Source organism: Leptonotus elevatus, chromosome 19, assembly GCF_054856555.1.
Source record: "Leptonotus elevatus isolate MCC_2025b chromosome 19, RoL_Lele_1.0, whole genome shotgun sequence".
NCBI lineage: Eukaryota > Metazoa > Chordata > Actinopteri > Syngnathiformes > Syngnathidae > Leptonotus > Leptonotus elevatus.
The window spans coordinates 40,116-51,469 of NC_141257.1; the positions used below are offsets into that span (position 1 = coordinate 40,116).

Sequence of the window (11,354 nt, forward strand, 5' to 3'; positions counted from 1 at the left end):
GGAGCTCGCTGACGCCCCCGTGTGGATCGCTTTCACGTTGTCGCAAGTGTTGGCAAGTTGTCCGGAGGCGGCGTCAGTATTAAGCTGCAAATATTAAGCTGCAAATATTAAGCCGCAAATATTAAGCCGCAAATATGCTGATTGTGCCTCATGTGGGGTTCCTGAGGACTTCAAATCGTTTCACGGGTCTTTGCAGCCGTCAGCCAGGACCTCATGAAGCTAAAATGACAACAGTTACACTTCCCTTCTGGAGCGCTTCACATGGAAGAAGAGCCACGATAGAAAGTGGGCCCGGCCGGGGTTAGACTGGGTCAAGGACTTGAAAAAGAGATCTGCGGATTTCAATGGGATTTTCCTGGTTAAATAATGGTTAAAAAATGTTAATTGCGGGGGGAAAATTCAACTCATTGGTGCTCTGTGTGTCTGACAGGAGGCGGAGCTTTGTGAGGGTGGGAGAGAGGGCGTGTCGCCGCTCTGCAGGTTAGCAGGAGACCAATGGGAACGCTTACAGACGGCGACGTCCTCACGCTGACCCATGCTTGTGGTTGCCTGGCAACAGAAGCATGCCTTTCAAGTCAACTTGGCGACGCGAGACCACCTGAGCCTGCTGACGCCAAGGCCCGGTGAGACGACAACCTGCGCGGTAGGCCGGCGGGGCCTGACTTTTTGGCACTGACGACCGTTTGTGCTCGTAGGTCGGAGGTCTCGCTCCCCTCCGTGACGTCCTGTCTCTCATAAACAACTTTGCTGGAGCCCCGCCCACAGGGGGCAATCAACCAATGGCAGTGTCACCCGCAGGCCAGGAAAGGTGCTCGCCATCGGTATCTTCAGCAGTTCGGAGGACGACCTTCTGACCGCACGTTTGAGAACGGCAGCGACGAGGCGGACAGTGAGTGGCGACGAACTTGCGGCTGCGTGGCACGCTAGTCATGAGAGAAAGCCAGCTAGGTGGCTACATGCTAATCATGAGAGAAAACAAGCAAGACGCTGCCAACAGACAAAGCGGCAGAATGTGAGCATGTGGGTCAGGTGGGTTTGTTGTGGTCAGGATGGCGGCGAAAGGAAATCAAGCGTCACGTGACCATTTGCGTCGTCTCGCTGCGATTGGACCACAAGCCCGCGAGCGGATTACGAGCGCTGATCCGGGATCTTTCCTCTCAGGCCAAGGAGAGCGCGGCACGCTTGGCTCACGACTCCATCTGGGCTTCCCGCGACTCGGGCGAGACGCCGGCTAAGGGGAGGAGGAGAAGGCGCTGCTGAATCTCGCCACTGAGACCGTAAAAGTCCGCGGACGCTCCGAGAAGTGAAAGCCGAGGAGTCTCGTGCCCCTGACGACAAGCGCAGCATCTCGCATTTAATTGGATTAAGAGAGGGGGGGGGGTTGGATTAGCCGGCCGGTGAGCCTGCGGATCACCATGGAGACGCCAGAATAGAAACAACATGGCCGCCGACCTGCCAGTCTTCCGCCGATTGCTGCCATTTGGCATCCGAAGGGAAGGACCTGGAAAAAGTTCAGGGCCGAGGCCATGACGCCGTCGCCGTCTTGACAACTTTGAGCCGCTTGAGTTTTGCGCTTTGACCAATCCCATCGCGGAGAAATGAAGGCTAACGGGCGAAACCGCGAGTGCTGGTGCAGATGACGTCACGTGACATCATCGTGTCATCTTTTTGCTACTTTCACGCATTCTCTTCTTCATGCGTTCATTTTTGAGTGAGTGCGGCATGACGTGACATCAGTGATGAATGCGTGACAACGTGTCTGACCCTTCACCTTTCCTTTGTCGCTAGGGAACGATATGGAGCGCAGCCATTGGTGGGACCGCAGGGAACCCACCGCCTTGCCCACGGTAAGCCCCGCCTCCAACGCAAGCTGCTGTCACCGATGTCCGCTGTGGCTCGGCGGCCGCAAATTCAGTCTCTGACCCTTCAGCAACAGGTGTCATGGCAACCGTCCACGGATGGCGAGCATTTGATTGGCCGAATTTTGCTCAACAAGACCATGAAGGACGGATCCATTCACGCGGACACCAGCGCGCTGCTGGGACTCAAGGCTTGTCCTCGTCTCATCCCTCCATCTGTTCCTCACTGCATCCTTTCATCCATCTTCAACCCTCCCTCCTCATCCCTCCATCCGTTCAACCCGTTTGACTTTTTGATGTGAGCGATATCGTTTGACCTTGCAGGTGGTTGGCGGCAAAATGACGGATTCTGGTCATCTGTGCGCGTTCATCACTAAAGTGAAGCGAGGGAGTCTGGCAGACATTGTGGGACACCTGAGAGCAGGTCTGTCAACATAAACATTTGACCTTGCTACGCTAGCGCCCAGTTTTCATGCTAAAACCAGGATGGTCGGATTTCCAGCCGTCATGCCAAACTAGGTTGGCCCTTTCTTCCGGCTTCCAGTAACAGGACGTGCTGTTCTGCTGTTGCCGCGGTTTAGGTGACCAGGTTGTGGAGTGGAACGGTCACGTTCTCCAAGGAGCCACCTTCAACGACGTTTACAACATCATCCTGGAGTCGAAGTCGGAGCCGCAAGTGGAGCTATTGGTGTCGCGACCAATCAGGTGAGCCGGTGCTCTCCGAAGTCGGGGCACGCCGCCGACTGGCGTCCGTCGCCTGGCGTCCGTCGCCTGACTGTGAGTTGCTTTCCAGGGCTGCAGACTCCTCCCATCGGCAGCTGGTCTCCAGTGAGTCGATGAGCCAGTCACATGTTTGATTTGGACTTACTAGCCAGACACAGTCAAATGTTGTCTCATTTCAACAGGTTCCACTTCCTTTGACTCTCCCATAAGCCCAAACGCTATGCAAGGACCGGTCTTGGTAAATTTCCATGACGTGCAACGTCATCTTCCTATTGGCCAATCAGCTGAAAGCAGTTTCTCATTGTTCTTACAGACGGGCAGCAAGCACGTTTTGCTTCCCAGACTTCAGGTGAGTCAGACAACTGTGGCCTGGACTAGCTTTGGGTTTTAGGTTTTAGGAATGTGCTGAGTTGGAGCTCCGCCCCTGGCCACCAATTAGCGGAATCTCACTGCGAAAGAACATGTCACATTGTTTCAAAAGGCGTCTCTGGGCAAACGTGAGATGCGCTTCCAGGACGTTTGTACGGGGGGAAGGAAGGAAGGAAGGAAGGGAGGGAGGAATGGAATGGAATGGAAGGAAGGAATGGAAGGAAGGAAGGGAGGGAAGGAAGGGAGGGAGGAATGGAATGGAATGGAATGGAAGGAAGGAATGGAAGGAAGGAAGGAAGGAAGGAAGGAAGGAAGGAAGGAAGGAATGGAATGGAATGGAATGGAAGGAAGGAATGGAAGGAAGGAAGGGAGGGAAGGAAGGAAGGAAGGAAGGAAGGAAGGGAGGAATGGAATGGAATGGAATGGAATGGAATGGAATGGAAGGAAGGAATGGAAGGAAGGAAGGAAGGAAGGAAGGAAGGGAGGAATGGAATGGAATGGAATGGAAGGAAGGAATGGAAGGAAGGAATGGAAGGAAGGAAGGAATGGAATGGAATGGAATGGAAGGAAGGAAGGAAGGAAGGAAGGAAGGAAGGAAGGAAGGGAGGGAGGAATGGAATATAATGGAATGGAATGGAATGGAATGGAAGGAAGGAATGGAAGGAAGGAAGGAGGGTAGCTGCCTTCCCACAGCACGACCGACCAGCGGCCAGCTTAGCGTTGCCCGTGTGGCTTGTCGTGATTAGAGGTGGGCGCGCATTAGTCGTCATTGTGGCAAACAGTTGAGCAGTCGTGACCACAAGTTGTCTTCCTTATTCACTGATAAACGTGTTGAATTGCGCGTGATTACGGCACGCCGAGCATTCGTCCACATGCTCCGTGCGCCTTCTGCGTTTTCCTCAAAGGTGAAGCTGTGGTACGATCAAGTTGGCCATCAGCTGATGGTCACCGTCCTCGGAGCTAAAGAACTTCCCGTTCGAGTGGACGGACGGCCCCGAAACCTTTATGTTGAAATCTACTTACTTCCCGACAGAAGGTGAGCAATCTGAATGTCGTCAATGCAAAGTGCTCGGCGGTCATCGAGAACTCACTTGTCTCTTCAGCGGGAAGAGTAAGCGGAGGACAAAGACCGTGAAAAAGTTGGCAGAACCTCGGTGGAACCAGACCTTCATGTACTCCCCGGTCCACGAAGGAGAATTCCGAGAGCGCGCGTTGGAGTTGACTGTCTGGGATCAGGCGGGAGTTGCCGAGGACGAGTCTCAGTTCCTTGGGGAGGTGAGAACCGGCGACGTATCCGGGAACCGGCGCAACTTTGCCGTGCTTCCCTTCACAAGGACAGTCAATGTCCTCTCGCGAACAAGTGAGGTGAAAGTGAAGCAATGGAGGCGGAAGAGGACCGTAAAGAAGCCCGTTTGGGTGTTGCGCTTGTCCAGGTTGCGATCGGGCTGGAGAAGACCGCGCTGATGGACGATCAGCCGCACTGGTTCAAACTTCACAGGAACAATGTTGCCTCTCTGCCGCGAGTCAACACGTCGCCGTGCCATCAGAGGAGAGTACTGCAGCCTGGACCCGCTGCCAGGAGGCTGCATTGTGAGTATGCCGACGCTCGAAGGGCTGTGGGGGTCACAAGGTCACACATCGAGCTGCTCGTGTCAAACAACTGAATGAGGATTCTCGCGTACGACTTGACTCACTGTAAAAATGGAGAGTTGACGTCTATAGCCGTCAATGGCGACGAATGGGAATTCCAAGAACCTTCTTCAAGAACGTCAGGCCATGAGATGCTGTCCACTTTCCCTTGACGTGTCTGCAGGTTCTCATCGGTTCAGCGATGGAGACTTCTCCGATTACGATTGCGAGGACGGCATCGGCGTAATATCAGGTGACCTCCGAATGCCATCATGCGTCACCTCCACGTGACTACGCATCCCGTGGCGACGCTTCCCTTTTTATCGTCAGACTCGCTGCAGAACGGCCGACACCTCTACAGCTCGGCCCACTCTCTGGGCGAGCCCAGGCCATCGTCTTGTCCCGGTTCTCGGTGTGACCCGATGCCGGGGAGGTGCGATCCGGTCCCGCCGAGGTGCTTGTCGCCAATTCACAGGTAGATTTGTGCCGTCTGCGATGGCCCGGCCCACCCCTGACTCGTCACTGAAATGTTCCACCGGGCCTGCAGTGCAAACCCGCTTTACCCGCTGTACCGCGACGACGCCGTGCGGCTGCTACGGGGCTCCAAGATCACTCGAGCGCATTCTGATGTCGGGCGTCACGGCAGCCTGGACACGTAAGCAAAATACTGCGACCACGGGTGCAAAATCTTCAACTTCACCTTCTGCTTCGACCCCAGCGGGTCCTTCTTAGCTGTGAAAGACGAAATGCAGCTGTCGGCCATCTTGAAGTTGCTCATGTTGATTAACATGGCCCATGTGTCCAGGAGCTCATTGAGGAGGAGGAGGAGGTCCGGGGCCATCTCTCTTGATTCCCATGACTGGTACTGCTAACACTGCACGAATGCTCTCTAATGCGAATGCAAAAACAAGGAGCTCTTCATCTGTGTTTGTTCGTAGTTCCTCTGGAAGACTGTGCAACACTTCTTGGCCAAACGGGAGCGTTGAGGACTTCAGGTGAGTTTGGAGATTCTTTTGGGGTCCGTCTTGAGGTTCAAACATCCTGAGCTCTTCTTCTGCTTTTCAGCCAGAACTTCATCCCAGATTTACCTTGGGAAGGAGAACCCTTCGACGAGGAGCTTCTGAGGTAACAAAGTCCGATTGTCCTGTCACTGGTCCTCCTTCAACTAGGTGAAGAGACTAAACGAGATGAGAGAACCATTGGATCACTTTGGTTTTCTGCTGAGTTTCAAAACCACAAAGACCACATCCACCATGATTGTTGTTGACAAAGTGACTGCGAGACAAACACGTCCACAGTCAGTCTGGTGCCGAGTCATCTTTTGAAAGTATCCTGTCCATCTCATTGTGTTCTTCCGACAGGGTCGGCCGGCATGACGGCTCGCTCCACATGAGTCCTATCGGAAGCCCCGAGTGCACTCGCCGAGGACGCCGGTTGCCCACTGTCCCGCCCAAAGGTGCTCCGGACACATGTAAGACAGGCAGGAGATCCAAATCGTAGCGCCACCTCATAGTGCTTTCTCCTTCGCCTTCTTCTCTGAGCACTAATCAGCACACCGCAGTGTGTCTTTGCCTTTGACGTGTCTTTTCAATTGACCTTGTTGGGTCTTCTCTCAACCTGCTGTCCATCAGTTTGGGCCACGCCCACTAAAGGAGCAGCAACTGGTGCTGGAGCTCCAGCCACTCACCTCTCCCCTACCCCCCTGCACAGACAGGCTCCTCCCACTGGCAACCATCAGTGCCCTCCGCTCATTAGAATACAAGCTCCGCCTCCCACAGGAGCGCCATCCTTCCAGCAGCCGACTTTGACCATTGAGGCGGCCAACGGTCAAGCCTTGTCATCTCCTACTCCTCCACCAAACGCAGCTCCTGCCCCTCCCCCTGCCGAATCTCATCAAGCTTCTCCCCCACCCTTATCAACCGCCCATCAAGCTCCACCCCCACCCATCACAACTTCTCCGCCCTCCACTTGTCATCAAGCTCCTCCCCCTCCCTTGAGAATTCCTGATCAAGCTCCTCCCCCTCCCTTGAGAATTCCTGATCAAGCTCCTCCTCCTCCTCCCTTGACAACTCCCGATCAAGATTCTGCCCCCGCCCCCTCCACGTGTCCTCAAGTTGCACCTCCACCTGCACCTCCACCTGCAGCAGCAAGCTGTGCTCCAGCTGCGCCGCCTCAGACTCCAGGTGCGTGCTTAAGGATTGTTAACGATTGTGGTCGTTGCGTTTACGTCACTTAACTTGTATGTCAACGCACCATGTCACGACATGCGTCAGAGGCGGAGAGACGTTCGGCCACGCCCGGAGGCAGCAGGAAAGGTCAGAGATTGCGCAACGCCGTCACGTGAGCTGGCCCATCAAGCCTGCATCCAACTTGTGGTCTGTGTCTTTGGTCTTTGTCATTGTCACGCTGCGGCGCAGAGGTCACGTGGGAGGACCAGCAGACCAAAGCGGCAAACGGTACGTCGGCATCTTGAGCACCATGAGTTGCAAAACAAAAGCAAAAGCCAAAAGTATGTGAACGAGCCGAGGCCGATTCTTTCAGAGGTCGCTCATCAAATGTGATCTGAGTCACAACATTCACATTGCACGGCGCAAAGCCCGGGCTAGCCACTTGTGCGACAACAACTCCAGTCAGCCAAGCCGGAGTCCGATCAATGTGAACCGATTGGCCGCATCCCGCCTGATCAAAAAACACCTGCGTCTTCTCTACTCTCAACAAGGGTTGCCCGATGTGCCTCGCGCAGAAGAGCGACCGTTCGAAATGCTGATATTAGCACGTGTTTGTGACTCTTAAGCATTAATGGAAGTTCGCATACTTTTTGCTGCAACTGAATGCGAGAGGGTTGATCCCAGCCGTGCATCTTGACCCTCCGTCTGAGTGTGATGTCAGAGCGGGTCACGTGATGGACCTTTGCGTATTCTTGGTCCCGGTGTCTCTGCAGGTGTGACGAAGGAACCAGAAAAGGTGAGCACGCATCGCAGACAACATCATTGACGGCTGACGTGATTGACTTACGGCGTTGGCGGCGCGCAGACGCGGGACAACCCGTCGTCCAAGTCGTCGTTGAGCAACTTGAGCGACTTGTCGGCCGAGTCGGTCGTCCTCGACAACCTCCAAAGTGTCAGGTGACCGCACTGCCGTTTTGACCGCTGCCGGCGTGTCCCGTGGACCTTCTCAAAGTGTTCTCTGATTGCCGGATGTAGTCAGGCGGAGGGTCTGGAGGCCACGTCGGAGGACTCGGCAAAAAAGACCACCCTGCAGACCAGCCATTCGATGGAGGAAGGAGAGGAGGAGGAGGCCGAGTCATCCAAGTAAGTGATGGAGCAACGCCCCGCCCCGCCCCGCCCCATCGAAGGACTCTGGTCTGCTGATGTGTAGCCTTCGATGGACAATTCAAGCTGGAAAAGGAAAAGTGAGGCAAAATTCTTCCACCGCGATGCTCACAAACTCAGAAGCGGCTTGGGCCAAGTTATTGCTGCAAAGGGCGGCGCGGGTTCTTATTTGGCACGGGGGGCAATGACTTTTTGACAGTGCCAGCCAAACGGCTTTGAACAAACGAAATCATGATTTACAAATCAAATATCCAAAACATCCACATGTAATAAACATGCACAACAAAAAAACCAAAGGAAATCTAAACTCAGGAAGGCGGCAAATCCACTGCACTTGTCATCAGTTTGTCCCTGCGATCTCTCATTTGGAAATGCCGTGCACCCCCGCAGGGTAGCCACCGCACCAGCCGCCAAGTCCGCCAGCGTGGGCGGCGACATTTGTTCTCTGAGCCGTAACGACGACGACGACGACGACAAGAAGCGGCGATCCAGTTTGGGGGCCCGCGTGATGGGAATGGTGGGACTGGGAAAGAAGAGCCAAAGCGCCTCGCAACTCAATCCGGAGGGTGAGTCCCGCCCTACTTCCCGGCAATGAGAAGTGGAAATCAAGCAGAACCGGGACGAGACCTTTGTCATCGTCAAAGACGCCGGAGCAGACTGCTGACGTTCTCTCTGGTCTGCAGAGGAAGAGAAGAAGAAGAAGGTGGTGAGACTTCCCGTTCAACGGAGCGTGGAAACCGGACTGGCCGTGGAATTTAAGTCTCGCTTCACCCGACAGCCGAGCCGCGATCCCGACGCAGAGGACCCGCAGCCCGGCGCGTACGACTCGTCCCGGTCGCGGCGTCATGTCGGATTGGATCGGGCGGACTGCTGTCATGTTGTCTTTTGCGTTTCAGTTTGATCTTCCCGGGAGTCAAGTTGGCCACAGACAAACACTTCACCTGCTTCCTCGACGGGTTAGGCCCCGCCCAGCTGGCTGGGAGGCAGACATTGGCCACGCCTGCGATGGGTACTCGCCAATCACAAAATGTCTGCATAACGGCCAAGTCGGCCTAACGCCCAACGAATGCCATTGTGCTGCTCCGCTGCTCAGGCGACATCCAGATCGGAATGGTCTACAGGAAGGAGCGCCTCGATGTGGAGGTGATCCGGGCCAGGGGGCTTGTGGGTAAACAAGGCAACAAGAACACGCCAGGTAAGTCCCTCGCAGCGTGCGAAGGATCCAGATCAGCTCAGAGAAGCTCTCGAGAGCACAATGAAGCTTTCGAGAGGGTCGTTGCGGCTGGAGTTGTGACAAGTTGCCCCCGTTGCGGCTGGAGTTGTGACAAGTTGCCCTGTTGCGGCCCAGCTGCGTATGTGAAGGTCTACCTGATGGATAACGGCAAATGTTTGTTGAAGCGGAGAACTCGCCTGGCTAGGAAAACGCTGGATCCTCTTTATCAGCAGCAGTTGCAGTTTGAAGAGAACCCGGAAGGCAAAGTTCTGCAGGTAAGGTTGTCAAACGTGCACGTGCGCTAAAACATTGGCGATTGGCAAATAACGCCGCGCGCGACGGCCCAAATGCTCAGATCATCGTGTGGGGCGATTACGGCAAGATGGACCATAAATCCTTCATGGGCGCCGCTCAGGTTCTACTGGACGACTTGGACCTGTCCGTCATGGTGATTGGCTGGTTTAAACTGTTTCCTGCCACGTCGCTGGTGGACCCCGCTTTGGCGCCGCTTACCAATAAAGAGACGGAGTGCGGCGGCGCGCCGTAGAATGGTTCAAACCGTTTTCCGCCGCGTCCCTGGTGGACCCCGCCCGCTTTGGCCCCGCTTACCAACGTGGAGACGGAGGGCGGCGGCGCGCCGTAGCGCAAACTAACAAGCGCCTCCTCAGCTGCAGAGAAAAGAAGGCGTGCTGTCTCCACTTCTCCAATGTTTCAAATGCACACGTTTAGACATTAAGGACTGACGCTGCATTGGAGGACGGTCGGACGTCGGACAGTCGGACGTCGGACAGTTATCCCAGTTGGCTTTTCCAAGTTCCGACATGAAAGCCTTTGAGGCCAATGTAAATAACCAAAATGGCGGATCGTGATCAAATGCTTTTTGTTTCGGTCCTCAAAACACATTTCGAACTCCAGCAAACTTGCCTTCTGGCAATTTTGCTTCATTTATGGATCGATCTCGTTTCGTAAGCATTTCATACAGTTGAGTAGTTCGTCGATTTTCGTGCCGGGAGATGGCGGCACGCTGTCGCACCTCGTGTTACGCGTTTACGTGTTGTCAAATAGACAGTACAGGCCAAAGGTTTGGACGCGCCTCATTCAACACGAGCTTTATTTTCAGGTCTACGTACATTTTCGCTGAAGGAATCAAACCACGACGACAACACATTTGGAGTTATCGACTTCACCCCAAAGACGTTGCCATAAATGCACAACTAAATAGGCCCCCTTTTCGCGGAGGACTTTTTTGCACATTCTTGGCATTCTCTCAATGAGCTTCAAAAGGTTGTCACCTGAAAGGCTTTTCCAACCGTCTTTAAGGACTTCCCAGAGGTAAGAATGTCAAGAGGATGCAAAAAAAAAGTCACCAGAGCAAAAGATGGCTTCAATTATTTCACCTTTGTTTTCAGTGATTTCACCTTTTTGGGGGTGTTAAATGCATAACTCAACATCATTCACGCGTTACTCGTAAAAGTCTGCAGTTACTACAAAATGCTGCAGCATTTTCTCTTATCTTGTCGATTTAATAGTAGCATATGTTCGGGTCAGAGACGGTACCTCTGTAGGACGGTTTCAATGGCGTCTTAAGACTCCTTTGGCGGAACGATGTGTACCTGGCGACTGCCGCTGCTTTCTTTGCCTCCCGTCTCCACGACCCGGAGACGGACTTGTGTGTTCGGGACCGATTTGGACACTGCATCACGGCTTCTGTGCATCACGGGTTCTGCGCTGGTTGAGCGGGATGCGATCCGGGGAGGACCATCACCTTGAAGTTGCCGCCATGGAGGTAGCCGCTCCGACCAACCGAGCCGGATTTGGATGAGGACCCGCTTCCCACACGTCTTCTTGCGGTGCCGGAATTTCTTCAATGGACTTTCGCACTATTAATAATGTTTAGTATCGTAAACCACGATCGCTTTGAAGAATGCCTCGCTTTCATTTGCAGGCTGGAAAATGAAATCTTGGCGTCGCAACAATTGGATTTCGTGCTACCGGTCAAATGCACGGAAAGGGTTTTGCCCATCTTTTTAATTTCAAGGAATTGCTTCATTTTTGCATTGAATCCTAAATAAAAATCCAATTGAATCCACAGCTCGGAATTCCTTCGTGGTTTATTGCATAAATTCTGTGCCTTATTTAGCGACGATCTTCCGCCAGCCGTCTCTAATCTTTTTTGCTCAAGTCAGTTCTGACCGCGTCTTACTTGGTCCATTTGCCGCAACTGCAACG

At 53.9% G+C, this 11,354-nt stretch overlaps 1 protein-coding gene across 5 annotated transcripts; it reads left to right on the forward strand.

Moving 5' to 3' along the window:
* Positions 1-172: 172 nt before the first annotated feature.
* LOC147157266 (regulating synaptic membrane exocytosis protein 2-like) lies at positions 173-11,216 on the forward strand. 5 transcript variants are annotated; one of them, XM_086062318.1, is made up of 31 exons: positions 173-623; positions 696-1,711; positions 1,789-1,847; positions 1,931-2,050; positions 2,184-2,283; positions 2,441-2,564; positions 2,653-2,687; positions 2,765-2,820; positions 2,896-2,931; positions 3,857-3,987; positions 4,055-4,226; positions 4,385-4,541; positions 4,765-4,833; positions 4,911-5,055; positions 5,128-5,235; positions 5,386-5,442; positions 5,519-5,575; positions 5,646-5,705; positions 5,942-6,051; positions 6,212-6,763; positions 6,854-6,895; positions 6,998-7,036; positions 7,522-7,544; positions 7,614-7,705; positions 7,784-7,891; positions 8,303-8,478; positions 8,596-8,731; positions 8,809-8,921; positions 9,006-9,107; positions 9,261-9,400; positions 9,481-11,216. In XM_086062318.1, exons 2-31 carry the CDS (start codon positions 1,696-1,698, stop codon positions 9,670-9,672), a joined length of 3,327 nt encoding a protein of 1,108 aa, XP_085918444.1. In that variant the 5' UTR covers positions 173-623; positions 696-1,695; the 3' UTR covers positions 9,673-11,216. The 5 variants fall into 5 exon arrangements, with proteins under 5 accessions (XP_085918444.1, XP_085918441.1, XP_085918442.1 ...); XM_086062315.1 differs by having other exon boundaries at positions 696-889; positions 1,162-1,711; positions 9,006-9,400; XM_086062316.1 differs by having other exon boundaries at positions 1,937-2,050; positions 9,006-9,400.
* Positions 11,217-11,354: the final 138 nt, after the last annotated feature.

Coding starts and splice junctions, on each gene's coding strand:
- LOC147157266 (XM_086062315.1), top strand. Junction 5,056..5,127: donor TGCTTGTCGCCAATTCACAG/GTAGATTTGTGC, acceptor CCGGGCCTGCAG/TGCAAACCCGCTTTACCCGC. Junction 5,236..5,385: donor CGTCACGGCAGCCTGGACAC/GTAAGCAAAATA, acceptor CCATGTGTCCAG/GAGCTCATTGAGGAGGAGGA.